The sequence below is a fragment of the Diceros bicornis genome, chromosome 23, assembly GCF_020826845.1.
Source record: "Diceros bicornis minor isolate mBicDic1 chromosome 23, mDicBic1.mat.cur, whole genome shotgun sequence".
Classification (NCBI taxonomy): Eukaryota; Metazoa; Chordata; class Mammalia; order Perissodactyla; family Rhinocerotidae; genus Diceros; species Diceros bicornis.
Window position 1 is genome coordinate 8,767,966 of NC_080762.1, and position 24,687 is coordinate 8,792,652.

General features: G+C 36.0%; 1 protein-coding gene across 1 annotated transcript in view; it reads right to left on the bottom strand.

Moving 5' to 3' along the window:
* LAMA2 (laminin subunit alpha 2) overlaps positions 1-23,772 on the bottom strand; it is a 572,820-nt gene extending 549,048 nt beyond the window's left edge. Inside the window, exon 1 of the mRNA XM_058566315.1 lies at positions 23,649-23,772. Within this exon, the coding sequence (XP_058422298.1) occupies positions 23,649-23,760 (112 nt within the window). The 5' untranslated portion in view covers positions 23,761-23,772. The remainder of the gene's footprint in view (positions 1-23,648) is intronic.
* Positions 23,773-24,687: the final 915 nt, after the last annotated feature.

Below are 24,687 nucleotides of genomic sequence, written 5' to 3' on the forward strand. Positions count from 1 at the left end.
GATGTTACGTAGGCTCTCCCTGCACCCAGATCCCATATCAGGAGAAAGGTCAGGAGGCTGAGCCTTGAACTGACTCAGTTTTAAACAGAAAAGTGACCAAAAAAATTACTAGAGTCAAGTGAAATTACCTGAAAACATCTAGATTAAGTTGCTTAGCCTAAGCCAACTGAAGGCTCAGAGTCACAAATCAAGTTGTATACTACAAATATAAACTTTACATTTTTTGCACAATACTCTGAATATTATACCTCTTACAAGGGAATGAGAATGGATGTATTTGGGTGTAATGGAGAGAATGAAGACAATGAAGATTAGGATGACTACTAGTCTTCTGGTTGGACAATGGGTTGGGTGGCAGCGCTTCTCCTGATAGTGTATATTGAAAGAGAGCTGGGATAGGAGCAGAAGATGATAAATGTACAAATTCTAACATCCAATGTTCTTTTATTTCTTTTTATTAATTCCAACCTCTCTTTAGATAATTCAGCATTATGTAAATTTTTATGATTAAAAATATATAAAATTTTCAGATAAATATTATGATTACTTAAATGCAAATATATGTACATTCATTCTAGGAAGTTTATTTAGATCCTGAAATGTATGTTTCCAAATTTCTAGAATCAAGTACAGAATTACTACTTCACTAAATTGAATTATAAGTTTAGAAAATTTACAGTAATGATGCCAGTTTCTTGGTAAACACCAACTTGGGGAAAATAATTACTTTTGCTTACTTCCAAACCTTTCACTCACAAGAAAATATAACAAAACTAACCTTTCTGTTGCTCTAGGGTGACTTATACCACTCTACAACAATGAGGGTAAAGCAAAGAGAATAACAAGGACAAATGAGGAGTATTAAGATAAAAAGAAAGGAAGACAGATATAGGGATATAGAGAAAAACAGACGTCGGGAAATGAAATAACACTCAACGTGGTACACATTCAGTCAAGAGGTTGTGGTGGAATGAAAATTCCACGGGGAAGCACTAGTGCTGATGTCAAGCTTTTCTCATTTTCCTTACCTCCAGAACGAAATATAAAAATATATAAATCCTGAAGCAAGCAAGGGAGCCTCTTTCTCTTCTGAGGTTCATAGGCCATATATAAAGTAAATGAAATTTAATTTAGCTTCTGTGGCATAGAAAAGGAATAAAGGAGAAAGTAAAATAAAAGATATAATGATCTTTTAAATTGAGAACATAGAACAAACCCTTAAATAGCTAAGAAAAATAAGGTAAACCTCTCTATACACAATTACAAATCTTCAAAGCACTCCATCAATTTCTGGTGTGAAATAATGGGAAAATTTTCTCTGTTTTTACTTACATAGTTTCTAAATGTAATGAGTAAGTAATAAACATGTATTACTTCTATTATCAGCTTTTCTTTAAAAAGAGGAGACTTCAATTTCATGTTCTGTTTGTGGAAGGCGAAGAGCAAGGAGGCACAATGAGATGCCAAGGGATAGAGGAAATAGAAAGAAATCCAACACAAGGAAAATGAAAGAAAGAATAAGAATCAGGTGGTTGCGGTAGAGAAGAGAAAATAGCAAACACAAATGTAAAGACAGTGGGGGAGGGGAGCGGTCAAAACTCCTCACCTATCTTAAACCTAAGGCTTAAAAGGTCCTACTTCCCAAAGCTCCATCCCATCACATCCAATCTTACCATCTGCACCATAACTTACCCAAATCATTCCTATTAAAACAGAGAAAAGATCCAGCTTGAGGACCAATGGTTTCCAATTTTACTGGACTGTTCAGATGGAAAAGAAGATGAGTGGGAGGGCTGTGAATCACCTCTAGCCCTAAGTCATGGGCTGACCTCACAGTCACTGTTGACAGGACACAGCAGCTTCTCAGAATTCTGTGATGCCTCCCAGACTTCTCAACGTCCACACTATTCGAGAAACCCCACCGTATAAGGAAAGGATCTTGGAGTTGTGTGCAACCAGATTCTTTTTTTGTTTGTTTTTGTTTCTTTGTTTTTGGTTTTTTTGTATGTGTGAGGAAGATTAACCCTGAGCTAACATCTGTTGCCAATCTTCCTATTTTTGCTGAGGAAGATTGGCCCTGGGCTAACATCCATGCCCATCTTCCTCTACTTTATATGTGGGACGCCCACCACAGCATGGCTTGATAAGCAGTGCGTAGGTCCATGCCCAGGATCCGAACCTGTGAACTCCGGGCCACCGAAACTGAGCAGACGAACTTAACTTAGAAAACAATCTTTGGATAAAGACAAAGAAATCGCAAGGAAAAGACGACTTGACATGCCAGTTATTTTACTGAAGTATGATCAGAGTGGTGACATGTTTCAGATTATGGTAGTCAATGCCAATTACAAGAGCATTGCATACTCCATTTCACAAGTAGTCACATAACTAGTCAGGTATTCACACTCACATACGAGAAGCTCAGTGATTCAAATACCAATTGTTTCAGTTGCTAAAACTGGCATCCACTTAGTGTTCTCTCTGATTCTTACATTTATACTGGAGTGCCTACAAACTTAATGAATGGGAATATGAATCAACAGAATTGAAGTCTTTCAAAAATTTGCCAAGGACTTTGAAATTTTTGTCCTCCATTCCCATAGCCCCATTAGCCAAACAGGCTTTTTGTTTCCCTGGCTATTATGCTGTCCAGCTAGGACCATGAAACCACTATTGAAACTTGCCATGAGAAGCAGGAGATGGCAGGGAGACGGATGCTGACAAACTAGTAGCAAAGAAGAATGACACAGCAGTTAGATAATAAATAACAGCAGCCAATAAGTAGATGATCAGGCATTAGGTACATCTGCAATTAAATATTTGAATTTCGGTGAAAACTATATTCAGACACCTTTTCAAAATTATACTCAGGAAAACATAGTGACTAATTATACTATATATCTTATTTTAGAAATAAAGAGCAGGCAAATTATCTCTCATCATACATGCTTGAGGGACTATGGCCAAATGATTGAGCTTACATTATTCTCCCACAAAGAACAATTATAGTTTTCACTACAAATATCCAAATAAAGACTTGGGATTTATACTATGGCCTCAGAGGTCCATTTTTTAAACTGCAAATAACTGGAAGACTATCCACTTGCATAAACATCATGCCAAATTGTGATACAATTCTCTTCAAACAATGCATTTCACACTGTTTAAGTAATACGCCCATCGAGTAGAGTTATATAAGACACCACCAAGCTTACCTGCAGAGAAACACACTTCAGTAGTTCTCACACAGCAGGAAGGCATTTATCATTATTCAAATATAGAAGAAAAGAAAAGGTTCCGATGTTTTTGACATTATAACTGGCTTGTGGTAAACTGCTTTTAAGCCGTGTTCAGTGGGCTGTACTTATCCTTCACAATTGGAAGAGATCTCTCATGCTGTTCCACAAAATACTAAAAGAATCAGAAAGGTTCTGGGTAGAATACTTTCTTTAGTTCTTACCCTGTACTCACAGAACTCTTGAAAGTCAACCACAGACTAATCTAAAAAACAGATTAGCAATTAAAAGAGGGGGAAATATGTATGTGAGTATGTATGTATTAGGTATGTGTTTTTTTTTTTTTAAGTGATATTTTTTCCACTATCCTTTCTGTCCTGTTCATGTGAGTGGAATGTTTATAAAATGTTTTGACAGAGGTAAATATATGTTGATTTTCAGCACTTGACCAAATATTGAATACACAGCAATGGCATTCAGGCAAAGTTCCATGTGAAGCAAACTATTTCAAATTAGACCAACTATTCTCCTAGCTCAACCTTATCTCTATCACCTAATAAGAGCTGTTCATAAACGGGTCTAGCTAATTGTTTTAAGTGTTCTGACTATTGCGCAAAATCAGTAATGTACATTAGGTATAGAAACATTTGGAAGGAAATGTTTTTATTGTTTATAGTAAAATTAAAAAATTAAAAAGTACTATATATTATGAATATTCTTTTGAATGTAGAAATCTGTGAAATATACAATATGAATATCCTATCTAATTTAAGAACACATTTTAGACATTATAAATTAAAGCACATTAAGGCTCAGTAGTAAAGAACTCAAGAATGACTAACCCATGTTCAATGATCACTCCTTTTTTAGAGAATTTGCTGTCTTCATCTTACAGCTCAAGTATAAGAATTTTCTTAAGATTCTCCTAAATGGAGGTGTCCAGGAAAGCTGACTTGGCGATCCACCTAGGCAGTACACCTTTAAAACCAAAATGAATTAAATAAAATAAAAATAAAGCAAATTCTTCTTTTGAAGTGAGCATAGCTATTTCAAAATTAGACATGCTTGAGACTGAACTGGGATGTCTGGGCCCAGGAGCGATGTTGAACTTGAAGTAAATATTATATACACATATTATAGAGGACTACACAGTTAAATTATACAGGTCAGCTCTTATCATAAGTGGTATTTTTTTGTTGCTTACATCACATTTTGTTTGCTAATTTCAACATTCACTTTTCTAATAAACATGCATACATTTTCTAAAGTGCAAAATCAAATGCACCTAAATACTGTTTAAGCAGCATTTATCTCCCTACTTACACCAATGAGCACAAACGATTGTTTGAAGTATCAAATTAATATAACATCCCCAAACCATATGGCTTTGGGGAGTTGTGACAGTTAAATAACTGAAGAAAACCTTGAGCCATATACAGCTATTTTAAAAAGAGAAATGAATTCCTTCCTATTTTTCCATAACTACTAAGGTTGGAAATTATATTGGTTAACAGCCTTGAGAAAAGAAAGAATAGGAAAGTTAGCTTTCCTCTTCTTCTAATTTTTTTCTCTTCCATTGCCCCACAATCCCGTTTTTATTGTTCTGATTTTGGTCTAGGTTTGCCATATACTTGTACCCACAGCAGAAGATGACAGCTGCATTTTATGGCACCCACACTGACTCAGGAGATATCTAAGACTTTGCCTGTGATATTAAAAACACATATAGTCGACATAGATAAATTTTCTCTTCTCTCGCACACAAACCTCAACTATAAAGTCATTTAATTTAGATTAACTATGTCCTGAGGTAATTCCATTACATTAAAATATGTTTATGCCTGGTATATTCCCACTATATTTTACTGCTAATAAGCACCTCTAATCTGCTCTGAGAGCTTAACTCTGATTGCATTACCACTGCAGTTGTAAAACATACTGTAGACGATGCCCACAAATCAGATTCCAGAGGTAGAAGCATAGTAGCTTTAGTCACTATGTTGCAATAAGCAACAACTACACAATTTTAAAAGGAATTTTGTCTTAAAATACCTCTAGTTAATAATGATAAGTAAAACCAAATTATTAATGTCATCTAAACAACTGAAGTAATGAGATAGCTTAAGCTCAGATGGATGTTTATCCAATAGGAAAAGTCATAACAAGAAGCTGGGTAGAGTAAAACTGATCTTTTTTCATATAAATGTGTCTTATTTAGAGAAAAAGTACACCAGTCACATAAGTCATTATAGTAATTGGTTAAATCAATGATGGGGTATCTTTTCTTCTGGCTAAAGAAATCAAATTTGAAAAGTTACTAAAAATGTGAAACTTGAAAGTTGAAAAAGTCTCCAGACACTTAGAAATGCTAATGTAGTCACGACCTTTCTCACACCTTGCAGATTTCATCCAAGCCAACGACTGTTTTTTGCATTTCATTTCAATAACACACTAGCAGACCCCATTTTTAGTTTTCAAAATCTCACAGAATGGATAAAGTTTCCAAAATTAATTTTGAGCTTCCTGCCTCTCATCACAAAGTAACCTCTTTCCTTACTAATAATAAACCTAAACTTAATTGTTTGTTCTCCCAGTTCATCTACGCTGTTTTAACTTACCAGCCTCTCTGATCTGCCATCCCCATAATGCACCATTCCCTCTCCTGAACTGCTTGTCCCCTGATCTGCCCGTCAAATTCTCTTCTGTTAGGCTCAGTCAAATTCCATATCCTCTGTGAAATTGTCCCTACTCTTATGAGATGGAAATCTTTCCACTTCCCTAAGAATCTAAAAACATTTGTAATAACTTTATTAAAGCCTTTTCCACACGCATACTGCCTGTATTAATCTCATTGTATACATACATTTACTATTTTCTCTGCATATACAATTCTTGCAGGAAAAATTACGTCTTGCTCATCTTTGTATGTACAGTGTAGAAAACCTTTTCTTCCTCATAGTCTGTTCAACACATTTTTATCTAATGGGTAAACTGGGATTTTCCTTTTCCCATTATTATTATTATTATTGCTTTACCCGTGATCATAATACTGTAAAACAATTAGCTAACAAGTGACTAATAATGTGCTTTAAAAAAGCAGATTAAAGTATATTTATTCTGTTTTGTATGTCTATGTAGAATTTTTGTAGAGATCTTAAATTTGCCAGAAAGTTTCTTAAAAAATAAAATCTTCCCCTATAGAGCAAGTGTTTTATCATTTTTTTTTAATTCTCTTTAAAAAAAAAGGAGAGAGCGAGCGAAAGGAAGGAGTAGAAAGAAAATTGATCAATTATAGCATCATTCCTTATCCCAAAATTTAGTTTACCAAATGCTACGAGTAAGTAAACATCACTAGATTAAGATCATGTCTTTGTTTTGGGAAAGTAAAATGATACAACCACTTTGGAAAACAATTTTCCCATTTCTTATAAAATTAAATGTATATCTTACCATGCAAACCAGGAATTCCACTCTTAGATAAATATGAAAAATGAAAACATATGTCCATAAAAAGACTTGTACACGACTTGTATATAGCAAATTTATTCATACTGGCTAAAAACTGGAAACTGTCTAAATGTCATCTACAGATGTTAAATTAAAAATTGAGATACAGTCATACATTGGAAACTCTTGGCAATTAAAAAGAGCAAAATATTGAAGAAAACAAAAACATGGATAATTTCTACAGACATTACGCTGAATGAGAGAAGGCAGACAAAAAAGTACATGGTGATTCATATAAAGGAAATTCTAGAACAGATGAAACTAATCAGATAAGCGGTTGGGGGTAAGGGAGGAGACTGCAAAGTGCAAGTGTGACCTTTCTGGGAAAGTGGAAACATTCTATTTCTGAACTGGGGTGGTAGTTACATGGATGTATACGTTTGTCAAAGTCATCGACCTGCATACTTACGTGTGAATTTTTTTGTCTGCAAATTATACCTCAAAAAAGTTGTTTATAAAAAAGAGATTGTGCCTTCATGTCACACTGTAAATATCGTACAGTCCAGACAGGCGTCATTTCCTCAGCTACAGAATAGTAACTGCAATACCAGTCCTCAGGGATCTCAGGAACTGTTGAAACGAAGTGAATAAAATGCCTCACATATAATTGGTACTACCTCTTCAACAGAGCAGAAAAATAGTTAAAGCTTGTGAAAGCTCAAGGGACATAAAAGGCTTATACCCAAACCATATTTTCCCAAGAAATCTCATTACACACATCTACATAAATGTGCATAACCTAGATAATCATCAAAATACATATCAGAAAACAACAGTGTTAGCTGCAAGTTGTCAATCAGGCCAAGGCACTAATGGTTGCCAAGAAGGTTGATTTTGGAAACGGCGTTGCTTTATCTGGCTTAGTAGCTGCACTAAGGAAACCAGGACCTAGAATAGAATGTATAGCATAGGAAGATTTTCAAAGCTATCTGGTTTCTACAACTTTATATCACCATTCAGATGAGTACTCGTCAACCAATTTCCACCTAAATTACAAAATGGTTTATTCTTTCATTAGCTCCTGAATTCTTCCATCAATTAAAATTTGCATATAAGCAAAAGAAAAACATACACATCTTGGCAAAGAGACATTATTCTGTTAACTCCCACACATACACAAGCAAGCTAATCTTAAACAGCTGTCTTTTCTTTAACTAAATTAACAATGCTTATTATATTCTGGCTTCCAGATGCAGAACAACATGTTCCGTGTTAACATGCCTAGTTTCTGACCTGGCAATAACGCTTAGGGACTCAGCAGGAAATCGGCCTCCAGATACTCTTATCTTGGGAGATAGAAACAAGGGAAAACGCTTCTCTCAATTACTTTATTGTGGAATGAAAAATGCTTATTAAAACTGTTGTCAAGGGCATTTCTATTCCAATTCTGTTACTGTAAGTTACAAATAGGATGCCCCCAAACCAAGCTGAAGAACTAAGACTGTGGGTGGCACACTGATGAAACATAAAGCTGACTCTTGAGGTAGTTACTCACTCTGTGACCCTTTTCTCCTCAGACGGGAAAGAGTAGAAAGAAGAAGAGAGTGTGTAGTAAGGTTTAAGCACAGACCTAGTGGGTGATCTTGATCTAGATCCCGCCATAATGGACTGAGTAGATGCAGTCTAGGCACTGGTCATCCCTGGGACTCAGACCCTTGAGGGAACAGTGGTTCTAGAACTAACAGCTTTAAGACTATTCTGGGGCAATTTCCCTTTTAGGTCTGGCGTTCTAAGAGCCCCTCTGAGCCGAAGAAAGGATTACTGCAGTTGGACGCCTACTTCTTAAATCTTTCACGGATAAATGAGGAGAACCCAGCACCAGCCCTCGTAGAACCAAAGTCCATTATCTTTGTCATCTCCTTCAGCCCAGACCCTTCCTGCCCTGGCCTCCACAGCAATAGCTCTGCCATACATCCCAGAAACATGTATCCAGATAAAAAATCCTATGCTAACCGAGCTTTTTCCCCTGAACTTGAGACAAGAGAAATATTTTAATTTCACTCTTTAAAAGAGAAAAGCATTCTAAGCACTATCTGAAATACTTAATTTTCTACCAGAGTTGCATAATAAAGTATAGAATTAAAGAAAGTTGCAAGAGAAAGCTACAGTTACAGCTAAAGATCCACAAAGGTTTTATAAAGACTTGCTATTAGAGAAAACTCACACAAACATATTTATGATCCATAAGTTTTATCTCATTTTTATCCAGTAGTTGCAAGTACAATAAGAAACATTTTCAAATGATTTCAGAAAGAATAAAAAGCCACCATGAAATCAAGCAGTGGAGTTGAACAGAACTCTTCTATACAACAACTATGTAAATCAATAGTAGTTTCTTTGAAACAGAATTGAAAGCACACATAATGCATTTTAATGCAGAGTATACAAAGACACTAAGATCCGTAATTCTACTAAATGTCAACAATACTGTAACCCATTTATTGTAGAGTCAGATAGGAAATTCCATTTAATAGTGAAGAAGAATGGAAGTTTAAAATCATGTCAATGGAATGTAATATGCAAAATATAATTCCAGCAATGGTGAATGTGTTATTAGAAACAAATCTTGGTGAAACAATGATTTCACTGTAAGTCTCCTATATCCATCAAAGGGAATATTCAAAATAACAATAGATTTTAACATCAATATTCTATTAAGTGAATTGTAATAAATTTAATTTATAATTCCCTAATATATGAAACCATACAAAAATCTACTATGAAAGACAGAAAATTGTGTGTTAATACAAAACAATACAGTATACATACTTTAAGTTGTGCCTGGTCATATTTACAAATAGAATGTAAAAATGAATTAAACACTTCAATTTAGTGGAGGAAGAAGTAAGAATCATCTTATACACACAGATAAATGAATGGATGTTTCCCTCTGGAGAACATGAGAAACCATCATTTTTTGAGTGAATCAAAAGAAGGTTATAGATTATCTATAGATTTAATTTTCAAAACTCATAATTCTACCACCCATAAATATTATTATAATGTTGCAATTTTCACACTAGCTTTCTCCCTTTTTAAATAAAAAAATCGCTGCTTTCCATATTAGAGAGAAGAATTTATATAGAACTGGAATTCATGCCTGAGATTTAGAAGATCTGGGATTCTATTTCTATTGCTTCTTATTTGTATCAGGCTAAGTCATTCATTTTAAGTATTGATCCCCCTTTATTCCAACTGTAAGGGTATACTGCTTTATATGCCACAGTGCTCAAAAGCTTTGTGTAGAGGCATAAAAATGGTGGTAAAACAGTAAAACATCCTAGACTCCAGATGCTACACAACTGTAAAGCATACGACAGCAGCATGGTGGAAAAGGAGGCTGTAATCAAAACCATCAGATAAGATTTGATTTTCTCTCTCCAAGGAAATCATGATAACTACGTTATGTCATTACTTAAATTTAGACATTTAGTTTATAGGCTCTGCTCTATCTGAAAGTTATATTAGCTAATCGCTGAACAGAAATTTTTAAAGTGTTTAATTTTAATTCTCAGTTTTAACAGAGTACTTAACCCAAAAAAAATGTGCTAGTATGCTAATAATTACATAGTTGACTGCAGAGTTTCTTCATTATTTAATTCATATTGTCTTTTCCATCACTTACTGTCTCTTTATCCATGAAAAATACATACCAAGAGAATAAAAATCAAAGTGACATGCTACTTTTCTATTCCCTTTAAGTAAATTCTCAATTGAAAATGTTGCCATAGCCTGGTGAGTTCACATAGAATTCAGTCTCTACATGCTTCAATTGGCATAAAAAAGAAGACATATAATTTCCACACGAACTCCACCTCTCAGACTTTCAGCATATAAACACACACATCAAGCAAGGAAAAATTCAAATACATAATATGATGAAGAATTTTACACTATACATGTGATCTGTGGGGCCAAAGTGACAGAAGTGACCCGACAGGTGGATTCATAACTGAGGACCTGGAGGAAATGAGTTTTTAACTTCATTTTAAAAGTAGAAGAGGAAGTAGGGCCCTCAAAAGTACAGTGTACTGAGAAAAGGAAGGTTTCCTCATGGCTCAAACAGCTTTTAAAGGCATAGACAGGGAGAATTGTCTTGTGCAAAAAGTGGGTGATAACAGATCAATTTGGAAAAAGTAAAGGAGGAATCCTTTCCAAATGATGAGCTTAGAAAGGGTGGAGGAATTAGGATGGAAACTGGTGGGCAGCCTTGAATATTAATTTCTATGATATATTTAAAATGATAGCTGGCAAGCTCCTAGAAGCATCGCTTATATTTAAATATTTAATTGGAACATCATGTTTGAGCGTTCCATGATCTACACCTTTCCTTCATGTCCTGATAAATTCTGTTTTGGGTTCCCTTTTCTGTACTTGAGTAGAAATTTTAACTGCCTACTTCTGATTGCATCATATTCTTCATTATCTCCTTTTTTTCAATACCTATAAGTATGTGTTCTTTCCTAAAAGTTAGCTCTCCTTTTTCTACTATTTCATCATTCAGTATTTATTGTGACAGTTCATTGCACCAGGCTCTGTGCTATGCAATGAAGATAAAGTGGTAACCAAAAAAATCAGCTCTGCCTTGTCTTCCATCAGATCCCGTTCTCAAAATAAGGAGAAGAATGCAGGTACCATGTTTCTTGAATTACAAGTCTCTTTTATTAATTCTATGTATGTCACCATTTTGATTATTAATGACTCCAAGAAAGAGACCACCTCTAAGGGCACAGTACATGCATTGTTTGACGTACTGTGGAGGCCTGGTGAATAGTTTTTCAAAAGCTATTTTTTTCTGAAATAAAAAAGACTTCAGTGGTATCTAAGAAGAAACAAAGAAAAATGGAAACAGATGCTAATCAAGCCACCCTACGTGAGTTACCTATGTTTTATCACAAGAACTTACATCGGAAATGGTCATTTTAATCTCACATCTTATAATTCTCACCCCAAAAGCCCTCACATATACAAAACTTCTGACTAAGCCCAGAAATATGCATTCCTCATCCAAAGATTAAAAATTGCTCAGCAGTTCCTGGAATGTCCTTAAGGAAAAAAACATCTCAAAAGCAAGATAAAGTATTCTAAAATATTTTATTTATCACCTAAGTGGTATTGATAACAATATCTTGTATCTGTGCACACTGTGTTTCAGTATTTGTGTAGATTTATATCTTACAAAAATATTCATTTAGACTATAAAAACATTAGGAAAAAAATTACATGTAAAAATTTTTTTAAAGGAAACCCTTTTGGTCTCTCCAAAAAGAGTGGCTTCTTCACTCATTTTACAGTTTTTTATTGAGTGCCTACCGTAAGCCAGACTAGACTGAGATAGAGCAATAGACAAAAATAAAAGACAAAAAAATCCTATCATTGTGAAACTTACCTTATTAATTTCTAACTGCTACATAGTTAAAGATCTTGGAAGAGGAGCTAGTTGATTAAATGTCCCAGCTTTCTGCAATAGCAATAGCTCTTGAAGTTTGTCTGAAATATGAATGGATTGGTCTTTCAACTTATTACGTAATTGAACATAATAAACAGGACAGATTCATTACACACATGAACCAATTTTGACCTAATCCATAGAATTATGTTCAGAGAGCCTGAACACAATCATGTGTTAATTCAAAAAAAAAAAAGTACGGATCTCCGATGAGCTGGAAAATGGCCTGAGAAGACAACCCTTGGTCCAAAGGAATTAATATCTGAAAACAAAATTTCAAATCCTAGATGGAGAAGGAACTTTAGGATAATGTTTCTTTCTCAGCACATCTTAGGTGGCACCATGTCAGGAACTCTATGGATAAAATTAGTCCTTGAAAGTTCAGTGAAAAATACTTTGTGCAAGCTTGAGGAAGGTAATAGAGAGAAATAAACAAGTATTTTGAAGAATTTTAAACATATCATTGTCTACATATAAAGTGTATCTATAGCTATCCACAAAACCAATAAAGATAGGATATGTATTTTAAAATATTTCCCTTCCATGCCAATTAACTTTTTCTATGTTTTTGGGAGGTATACGGCACAAAAAAAATGAATAAACAAAATGTAAGGAGGATGTGCCATGGTTCTCAATACAGAAGAACTAAGTGTATTAACAGCCACTGGGAAAAAAAATCAAAGACAGTGAAGTAAAACTTCATAAACCAACAATGCCTTTGTCCAAGCCTGTCATTTATTACTACAATGAAGAGTATTATTAATAATATTATTTGTATGGCACATTTTATTTAACCCTTACAACAACCCCATGAGATAGATTTGAACATTATATTCCCATTTCTTTTAGATGGAAAATTGAGTTTCAGAATAGTAAAATGACTTATCTGTTGTTTAAGATCACAACTTTAGGAAGGGCTGGAGGCAAAACCTGTCCTGGAGTTCCAATTATAAATCCAGTGATTTTTCTAATGTACTAGAATGAAAAACTGAATAGTTGTACATTACATGTTAAGCATCACTGAAGCTTTTTGAATGGGAAAAGGGCCTATAGGAAGCGTTTTGTCTGAAATTTTTTCAGTCTGATGTTCCCAAGTTTAGAAAAGCAGGTTTCCCTAGATTTGTTGGGGTTATATGATTGCCTGAGGTAGCTTTTGTTTTTTTTAGAAATTTACCATTATATTTGATACACAGGTAGACATGCAAAAAATCCTCCCTATCCAGGTTGGTGTTAAATAACGTGTTCCAGGACTATTGTTTCAACTTAGTGTTTAGAGAGAGTCCAAATAAAGAAGGTCTATATTGAGAGCTTTTCTACAATCCCATTAGACTTTCCATTGAAGACCATCCTGAAATTAACTTCCATTGTGTGTCAAACATGTTAAATTGTCATCTCTCCCCAAACAGACATCAATGAAGACATGTGCTTCATCCGCTGAAAATAATAACTAATCTTCTTGGAGCACTTACTCTGTGCCATACATTTTTCTAACACATTACATACATTAATGAGTTCTTAAAAATATAATTTATTAATCTCAAATAAATGCCTGTCCAAAAATGAGGGATTCCTAGGAAAAAAACATTTATTATATCATATATGAAATATAAATAGCCATAAAGTGTTGCTATAATTTCCATCCTGTTGCCTGTTTAAGTCACTTCTCACATTGAGCTACTAACATAACTATTAGCTAATTATAGGACCTTGTGTTTCTTCCTATCTCTGTTATGGACGTTGTGTGACCTTGATAGAATTCTTCAGTCTCTCTGCAGGGACATAAATAGTTTGCCATCTACAATCTCTCAGGGTCTACTCAAAGAAATTTTCAGAATGTCTTGCTCTTCTTAAGCAAAAGAAATGTCATATGCACTGCATATGAGCTTTGTGATCATTTCTGAGCTTTGTGATCAAATAATCAAGGATAAAGAAGAAAAGAGCTAATATTTACTGATTAGCTGCCAAGTATTTTCACATATATTATCTAACAATTTTATTTTACTAATAGGAAATTTAAACTCGGTTGACTCAGGTTTTTGCTCTTAGTAAAAGAAGTGGTAACATGGCTATGCATCCAGTTCTTTCCATCTCCCAAGTCTATACTTTTTCTACTATCCAAAGTCATCTCCAAAGCAGAGGAAGGTAAGTGGAAATTGAAGGTATAAAGAGAGATATGTTAACAAGGCTATTTTTTGTACGATAAGCTATGAAGTTCAGAATGGTGAAATACTACAACACAAATTCCAATTAAAACCGCATTCACACATTTGTGTTTTCAAGTATATGAGCAAACTCCTTCATAAAGGGCCTCAGCTGAGTTGGTAATCCACCGTGTTGGAGAAAAAGTGCTGCTTTAAGCTGGAGAATCTCTTGGCAGCAAGACAGTTTTCAGACTTAATTCATTTTTCTTGAGGCATTTTGAAAATTCGCATTTATTGGGGCACTAACAGATGCACCATGCTTTATATTCATTGTTTCATATACTCCTCACGAGAAACCAGTGAGATAAAGTAGCTTCCTGAAATGACGACTGCATCACTTCATGGTCTCCTTCATACTTTCAGCCTCATTCAGTAATTGAAAAAGGCATAGCAGGCAATAAGCCAGGAAACTGTGGTGGCTATATAGACTTTTGAAAAAATATATTTGATGTAGCAAACTCTACTAGCCCTATTTCCCCTTTAGAATAGGAGCCTATATGTTACAAGCAACTTAAAAGGGATTACACCTTAGAGTTTTAATGGTACAGCTACCGGACTGAAAAATATAATGATCCCATTTACAATCTATTCTGTGGTCCATAATCATTTATCAAAGCAACTAGGCTTTTCTGCAAATTCAATTTTTAGATTCATTGTTTTAAATATTCATTGTGTTATATACTCTTATAAGAGAGTTTTACAAACTCTTAGAATAAGATGCTCTTATCCCGGATTTTTTGATAAAATTGAAAATCTAATGATTTAAGAAAACAAATCAGGGCCGGCCCCGTGGCTTAGCGGTTAAGTGAGCGCACTCTGCTACTGGCGGCCCGGGTTCAGATCCCTGGCACGCACCGACGCACCACTTCTCCGGCCATGCTGAGGCCATGTCCCACATACAGCAACTAGAAGGATATGCAACTATGACATACACTATCTACTGGGGCTTTGGGGAAAAAAAAAAAAGGAGGAGGATTGGCAACAGATGTTAGCTTAGAGCCAGTCTTCCTCAGCAAAAAAAAAAAAAAGGAAGATTAGCATGGATGTTAGCTCAGGGCTGATCTTCCTCACAAAAATAAAAATAAATAAATAAAACAAATCAAATAGCAATATGATAAATATATTCATTAGGTACTGTGAGTGCTAAACTATAAATGATACATACACACATACAACATACACACATACTGGTGCCTTACATACATACATCCACATACCTGCCCTCTCAAAATCTAGGAGATTTGCAAAATTTTCTGTCTTAACTGAGAAGTTCAACTTCAAATGGAACTCTTGAAATCTTTTTACGAAGGTTCCTGTGTTCTACATTTTTTCAGAAGTAATTTTGAGGGTAATTCTGCTCTGATTCTTAGGTATATCTATTTGGCTTGTGCTCTTTTCATTCGCTGACATATATAATGATTATTTTTCAAATAATTCATTATATAATAAACACCATTATGTTTCTAGTCTGCTGAAGTAAACTCTGTAAGGTGACTTTAGAAAAGCCAATAAACAGTTAATAATAGTCCGGCATACAGTAATCCAAATCCTAAGAATATAAAGACTAAAATTTGATGAATACTTTTGAATTTATGCATTGTTTTATTGTCTGTGTGTGTATGTTTAAATGAAAAAAAAACCCTTGAAGACTACACATATTATTTCTTGTTCTTCCATAATACCTAGTGAATCTCCTGTTTCAAATCAGACTACTAACATAACTCAGAAATGGAGATAGGGGTTTTTTTCAAGATATTTTATAAAAGATAAGGAAAGATCTAAAACTCCAAAAGAGATGCCAACTTAGGATCCATAAAATCAGGAGCAATTAGAATTTCTAATTCTAAAACTAGCATTGGAATGTGAGTTTGTCCTTGACAAGTTGCTAGGCATCTATTTTCCTTCCATAAAATGAAGATAATTAAATTAACCTACTCAATAGCTCTGCTATGTAAATAAATGTCTTGATACTCACAATGCGCTAGATACTATTATACCAGTCTAAAGCGTCTGGCACTCCAGAGGCGGTTAAACGAAGAGCCCTAGGGAGGCGCACAGCCCAGTGGTCAACTGAGAGGACCATACATGGAGAGACATCATTAACATTGCACAAGGTACCCTTCCTAAGTGCCACGCATTAAATAGTAACTCAGGTCTTCATCATTCGGAATTTGCATAGATTAACTTGCTGTTTGAACTAGATTAGGCCTGTCACAGGAAGCCAGTGTTATGAGTAATAACCCGCTAATAGATTAGCCTCTAGCATCTTTTTCTAAATGTCACGTGTCTAAATAAAAGCCAAATAGCCTGAAGCTTTCCTGTTAAAATCCACATTCAAGATGACTGGAAACAAAGCTGATTCTTTTGCTCATATTATACATCTTTGACAAGCAAACATCTAGCCTTAACTCACCATGTAAATTTAGATTATGCCTCAAAGCTATCTTTAGATAGTAATCTACCGTGGCTTTTAATAGGAGGAAAGATTTAAGTGAAGTTTTGCCTTACATATACTCTTAAAAGTTACATTTGTTAAAATCATCTCTTTGAAAACCATATTTTATTCACAAGCAGGATACTAAAGGAAAAAAAAAAAGAAGGAAAGGAGGGAGGGTGGGAGGGAAGGAATGAACAAAGGAGAGAGAGAAAAAAAAAGAAAGAAAGAGAGAGAGAGAGAAAGAGAAGCTATGCAATTTTCTTCACCTAAATTTGTTCTAAATAATAGAATTTAGTCAGGCCAAAACTGCATTACTTTACTCCGAAGGTTACTGCAAGACTTACAGTGATCCTCAAAGAAGTTATAAAAATCGAAACAGAGCATAGAATAAGTTTCTGTGTAAAAACAGGTAACAATTCAAAGTTCATTTCATAAAAAAAGTCATCAGATCAATACATCATTGTGTCATTTTTAACAGTAGTATCTAAACTTTAGCTCTGATATTGAAATGAATAATAAAAAGAGAACTCCAAAGTACACATATATCCATGCGGGATTGTGAATAACTTATTTTTGTTTTAACATGCACATTAGTTAAAATTACTCTAAGAAACCTATGACATATTTCTAAGAACATTAGGGCAAAATAAAAGAATATATAGAAGTTCCCTGCACTTGAGTTGTTTTGAGGTGTTGATATTCTTTTAATCATGGAATAAGATTGAGATGCCAAAAGGAAAAAAAAGAAGCTTTACAAAGATGCATCTGAGCTCCCCAATAATAAAATTGTTAAGGTGGAATACTCTGGAGTGGAGTCACTTAAATACGTTCTATGAATGGGAGGTTTGAGGCAGGAGATGAATCTAAAAGTAATTATACATTTGGACCGTTGGTCTAGTCCAATGGATTAGAGCCTCCTTGAGAAAAGAAATACTATTATTTCATTCATTCATTTAACTCTGCTCAAAACTCTCCAATTCCACCCATCTCACTCAAACTAAAAGGCAAAATCTTTATATGACCCAGCCCCCCATTACTTCTCTGATCCGTCTCGTCTCACTGTGCTCCAGCCTTTTCATAAGGCTGTTCCCTGGCCTGAGAGTTGTCTTCCACCTGATGTCTGTTTGACTCGCTCCCACATCACCTTCAAGTGTTTGCTCAAGTGTGACCTTCTCAATGAGGTCAACCTTGATCACTCTATTTAAAGTAGCAACCAATCTCCCTCCACCCCTAGAACTCCTGACTCCTCTTATCCTGCTGTATTTGTCCAGGAATCTCATCACCCACTACATTCTGTACAATATAGGCATGCATTATGTTACTTATTCATTACATATGCATTACATTTCTGTCTTCTCAATTAGAATATAAACTCCACAAGAGTAGGGAATTCTTTTGTTTGTTTTACTCACTGAACACATTCCAATACTGAACCCCACCAATTTCCTGCACAAACTCCGACCTTTGAACTCAGTCTTACCAATTGGTACAGCCCAGAATTAGTCTTCTTTCTTTCTGCCCGGTATACACTGAGCCTGGCGTGAGTCCTGAGAACCACGTGCCAACCCAGTGTTGTCTTTCTCTAACTTCTACCTAATTTTCTCATTCACTGCAACTGGCCTTCTGCCTAAGTTCTCGCTCAGCTACCCCGTTCAGAGCTGTGACTATACACAAATCCTAAAGCCCAATCTTCTGGATTAGAAGCTAAACAACTTGTCTGGCCATTGACAGCACTCTCTTCCCCATCTTTTTCATAGTCTCCAGCTGCTAAATAAGGACTTACTGCCAACTGGGCAGATGACCTGGAGTCATTGTTTTTTATTACCCTGCTTGGAAACTCTTCCAGCCAGGCTCCACCCACATGGTAGAATCCTTCTGGACAGTTAGGCTGACTGGAAGTAAGCACGCATTTGATACATCCCTTGGACTCAGAATTTAGACAGCCAGCCACCCCACTGATCTTGTTATGTACAGGCTAGGCTGAAGATAGTTTTCCCTACTCTGGATCCCACTAGGTCCGAATTCCTCCTCTTCCATTGTGGCCCAGAATTGTGGTCCCATAATTCTAAAGCAGATTATGAAAGGAGATGTGAAACCTCGTATAAAGTTTAAATGAATTTCTTTTCATAGTTCACTGCTAAATCTATCTGGATGAAAAGAAGGAACAATGATTCAGTCTCAGAGGTCCAAGTTGAAATGTCTAGCATATTAGTCATTGTCAATGAATAATCAGTATTTATTAAATATATGAATAGAAAAATAATGACAATGATCTGCTTTAGATAAGTGAAAACTGAGAAAATACTGAGATAATAAAATCTACCAAAAAGCAAACTTTTTTGTGTCATAGCTATCGCAATATAGTTGAAAGTTGTAAGAATTACAAATCCTACTCCTTCAGAAATTCTCCCTTCTTTTTAACTAAATCCTTCCCATAAAATATAGACTCATGTTTTTCTTACAGCAGTCATACCTGGGTATAACTCTTGGGATACCTACCTAAGTTTTAAAACAATTATACCTAAAGAAGGTGAAAAACTGTAGTTATTACAGTATAGATGACATTTATCCCATATTTCAGGAGCTAGAATAACTGAAGAGAATTAAGAAGAATTGGCAAAGCATATGAAATATTTTCATAATCCCTAGCAACTCCTGATATAGATGCAGTTCATTACTTTGCATGAAATTGTAGGATAGATCATTTTTAGAAATAAGATAGACCAGCAATTTGTATACACTGACATGCAAGATAAAAAATATAACATAAAACTTATGTCATTTTAAAAAATTCTGCCAATCTATAATGTAATAATCAATGTTGAATATGTTCTTATTCCCAACCATACATTTTATCTGTTAAGAATCATTTTTACTAAACTATTAGTCCAGTGTGTAGTGAGCAAGCCAACAGGTTACATATGTAGCAAAAGAAAATACCAAAAAAATTAATTCCAGGTTCATGGCCACAATAAACCCCCTGAAAAGTTCTCAGGTAATTTATAAAGTATCCTCACATTTTGTAACACAGGATGTTTTAGAATTGTGCAATTGATAGTGGTGTGGAAATTTTTAAGTATTCTTGCCAAAAATGTGTGAGAATCGCCTCAAACATGTTTTTATCTTAAATCCCAGAAGGCATCTAAAAACACATTTATATACATTTAATATTTTCTTGACATTTTTAAGAATTCAAAAGTTTAAATACAACTGTGCACTCCAAGAAACAATAGAACGTAATACTAGAATCTTGGACTTGGAGAAGGACTGGACACTTGAAGACTAACTTCCTCTCTGTAGAGGCATTCCATCCTAAACCATCCCTGACAAGTTGTACATCTGATCATGGACATTTCCAGAAACTAGGTGCTCCAACACAATCCAGTTATTTCTGAACAGCTCAGAATGAGGCTGGGCAGGGAGAGGGAGCAGGTTTCCTCTCATTTGATTTAACTCAAGCCTTCCTCTTTGTCATATTCTCTGGATCCAAGTCCAGGCTTTAGAAAGGACATCTTAGTCTCTCTTCCAAATAATAACTTTTCCAAAAATTCAAAGATATCTCTTATGATTTCGTAAGTCTTTCTTTCTCCAAATTAATAGTCTTTACTTGGAATAGTCCTCCTCTGAAAATCTTTTCAGACTCCTATTCTGCTCTCCCTCCTCTGAATTTACATTCATTTGCCAATGAAGCACTCAAATGTATCCTAAACCAATAGACCTATCTGCTTCTGAGTTCCTTATAAAAGTGAGTTAACTTTTCTGTCACTGTGTCACACTATCTGTGCAAATTCAACTTGCTGCAGTTCAGATTGTCCCTTGTCATCCTATCTTTGTACTCATTCCTGTACATATAAAAGACATGACAAATTTTCACAAGAGGGCAAATGAAACTATTTAACATCTGGATACAAATAATAAACCCAACTCCACGTAGCTTCTGTTCATGGTCCAAGCTATAGAGACCTTTAAAATTCCTGAATCTGTTATTAACTGGCTGAGCCACCTGAATCAACTTTGGACCACCCGCTGTTCTGATAAACTTTGATTTTATGTTTTCCATCAAGCCATTACCAAGAAATGAACACAGGGAAACCCATCACACCCCTAGACACTTCTTTCTGAATTGACCTGGATCCACTATGCAATATTCTTTGGAAACTATTTTCAATCAGTTGCAATTTACCTACCATTACATTTCCACATCCACATATTATTCACGAGAATATCAGGAAAAGATTTTATCTACTGCTTTGCTGAAATGCAGAACCACTTTGGCTACATCATTCTCCTATTTTGTCAATCTTAAATTTAGTTAAAGAATTTCCTTAGAATATGCTGAATCTATGCTGTTCATACTACCACTCCGTATGCTGTAGAAACTACACAAAATTTCAAGAAAAAACAAAAACCAAAAACTCTGGTTACGATTTTCACTCAGTTACAACATCTAAAAATGGTTGCTTCATGTCAATATTCATAATAAACTGACACCATGCTATAAGGGAAAACATCACTCATTCTAAACAGTGCTTGGCCAGGAAGCTAAGCACTAGTATAATCGAAAAGAGAAAAATTGAGGATAGCCAAGAAAACACCTCTTCAGTCCAACTCATAGCCAATGATCTTCACTGAGAGCTTGCATTAACAGAACAACACTGAAAAGGAAATATAGCCTCAAAAAATAATGGAAAGAATTCTTGATCCTATAAAAAAAGGAACTTGAGCATAAACAATACTAGAAGTGCTTTCGGTTGTTAAAAATTGTTATTATCAGTTGTATGAACTTAAGTCACAGCTACTCTAAGCCTCAGGGTTTTAAATTTGTACAACAAGAATAATAATAGCTGAAGGTGAAATAAGGTTATGTATATAACGCATTTTTAAATTATAAAGTGCTATACAAATATAAGGTGTTATGAAATATATTTTATATACTTTTAATATTAATAGGTTTTAACCATTTATCCTTGAGCCAATCTCTAAATGTATTATTGCAAATGACCTATAAAATAAACAATAATATATTCTAGAATGCAGAATATAGCAGTCTATAGGAGATTCTACGTTATAGCTATTTTGCAAAGAATTCCTTATTGTATATAATGTTTAAGTGATCTCTCGACAGAATGGCAGTATAGACTCTCCCTTCTGCATTCATCTCACCTTGTGCCTGGACCATAGAAATCAGAGTTAATTTTACCTCAAATAAAACAGAGAGGGGAGGAAGGAAGGGAGCGAAGGAGGGGAAGGGAGCTGGGGGAGAATAAAAGAGAAAGGGGAAGGGGTGCATGCTAGGAAAAATTCTCAGGCACCCGCTTGATCCCTACTACTCTCCGTGCTTTGAGCTTCTGCTCCACTCCAAGTACACAGAAGGACTGGTAATCTTGGCTTGTCTTCACTCCCAGCTGCCTAACAGTATTAAAGTATTGTGTATTGTTAAAACATATCATATAACTGAGCAAGGTTAATCTTTAAAAGTAGTATTTTTAAAAATCAGCTGCCAGAGATATTCTCAGAATCACTGTCTCATAAATTCTTTTAACTAAGCCACCCTGACCCCATTTTACTTCTCAGAGAAGGAAAAGCAAAAATAGAAGAAAAAAGTCATATAGTGAACTTCAGGTCATTTTTAGTCTAGGAATTTTAATCAGAGAGTTATTATTGTAGCAAGGAGCTCAGAGTATTTTTTTTCACTCCTTTTAAAATAATACTGCTAGAAATGCTGATTATAAGAAGAAAAATATCAGAACTGTCAGACATAGCTTTATTCCAGCTAACCAGAAGAAGAATAAGTATATTTCCAAACTTTGGCAGATTCAGCCTCATCAAAACTTTCAAAAGCTGCTAACCTCCAGATTTTGTACTCTCACGGTAAATATTTTGATATTTGAAAACAAACCTTAAATATTTCTTAAACATTTTTTTACTTTGATAGATGTTCTCCAACTTACAGAAATGTTTGCTGAAATGATGTACTATAAATTATGTTTTAAAACGCGCTGCACATGCGCTTCTTTTAAAATTCATGATCATAAAATAACTCTTCAAAGATTCCCAAGAGTTTCAGAAATGATATGCATATAAACATTAAGGCACTCTGAAGAGAATAATTTCAGTTATATTAAGTACAATTGTTTTCCAAAGTCCCCTGAAGTGTATATCTGGTCACTGTGGTCTTAATTAAAATACAGATGACATGACGTCTCGCCTGTATTTAAGCAAGAGGAGAAATTTCACTATAATAAAATAGGATGCCTGAGATAGGATGTGGGTAAAAGAAAGTGAGGCGGGAGGCGCCATTGCCATGAAAGAAAATATCCACATACACACTTAACTGCTTTACAAGCCCTGTTCAAATAGGGAGAAACAAAGTCCCTTAAACTAAAAAGGCAGTATTCAGCCGCTCTCCATCAAGTTCCAAGATAAACCACAGCTTGGGAAACTTCTCTTTGTAGGGATGGAATCTGATTTGGAGAAACTTTTCTTAAATTTTCAATGAGTTAAAAAGTTTGCCTCTTAGAAAGATTTTGGAAATCAATTTGCAGGATGTGTAGTTATAGCTAGTCCTCTCAGAAACGAACGAACGTGAAAAGCGCTTCTTGTTCTTTGGGAGGAGTTAGGCAATTCTCCCTACACGGTGTACTTAAGAAGTTGAAAGTGAACTTGAACCAAGTTTAGCCCCTCTCGTCCCAAAGCGCCCTCCCCAAGGGCAAAGCGAGACAGCGGTCCCTGGTCAGCAACTGTGGGAAGAAGGGACCAGCGAGGGGCCGCGGGTCCCCGGCAAAGGATGTGAGGTAGAGCCCGTGCCTAGACTGTACCTCTTTGCGGATGCGCCTGTGGCTGCCCCTGCTGCTGCGGCCGCTGCGCCCGGCCGCCCCCGAGGCCCCCGCCGAGCAGCAGGACCAGGAGGACCCGGGCGGCTCCGGGCATCGCGGTGGCCCCGAGCGGATCCACTTCTCGGGAGCCGGAGGAGTCGCTGCGCCCTGGCCCCTGGCCCTGGCTTGTGAGCCGAGTGAGCAGCAGCTGCTGGGTTAGAGGAGGAGACACCCCCCCTGGCTTTGGCTCGGCCGCCAACGGAGGGTGGGGGGAGAAAGTGGACACTCCCCCACCCTCCCCCTTCCCAGGCCCTCGCCCCACAGACGTCCAGGCACAGGCCCTTAAAGGGTCCTCAGTGAAAAAGACCTTGCCTACAGCGGTCCTTCCCTCTGAGAAGGGATCATTCTTAGCTTGATCTGTTAGCTGAACGTCTTTTAAATTAAAGGAAGTAATTGATATGAAAGCACTTCGTGATCTGTAAAATCCTTACACATGGAAAGCATTATTGCTGGGAAATCTGCATCGTGAGGAACTTGATGGAGGCTGGGGTCCCTCCTGAGAAAGGCCTGGCAGGGCTGTGTGCGGGCCCTGTGTGCCCAGGTGACCCACGTTGAAGACAGGACCTTCCCAAAGGCCTGGGGGACCGCACGTTACCAGGGAGCAGAAGGTGGTCCCAGGGACGCTGCGAATCAGGCCAGGGGACTTCACTGCTTGATAGACTGCTGGCAGGGCAGCAAAGGTAGGACGGAAGAAATTAAGTCCCCTTGCTCCACTGCAATGTTTATGACCCATGTAAAGGTTAAAATTAAGGTTTTCAGTTCAGTCACGAGGCGTTTATTTAAAGCAGTTAAAGGGCCTTTTCAATTGTTTCCTTTCAGACTCAAAATTTCATCTTTTCCAGCCCGCATTTCTTCCCTTTAACTCAACAGAATTTCTGCAAGTTTTTCTGCCACCCCAGGTTCAGATGACAGTTCCTGACTAGTTTTTTGTTTGTTTGTTTCTTTATGGTCTGCAATTCTCATCAGGTTTGGAACAGCTCCC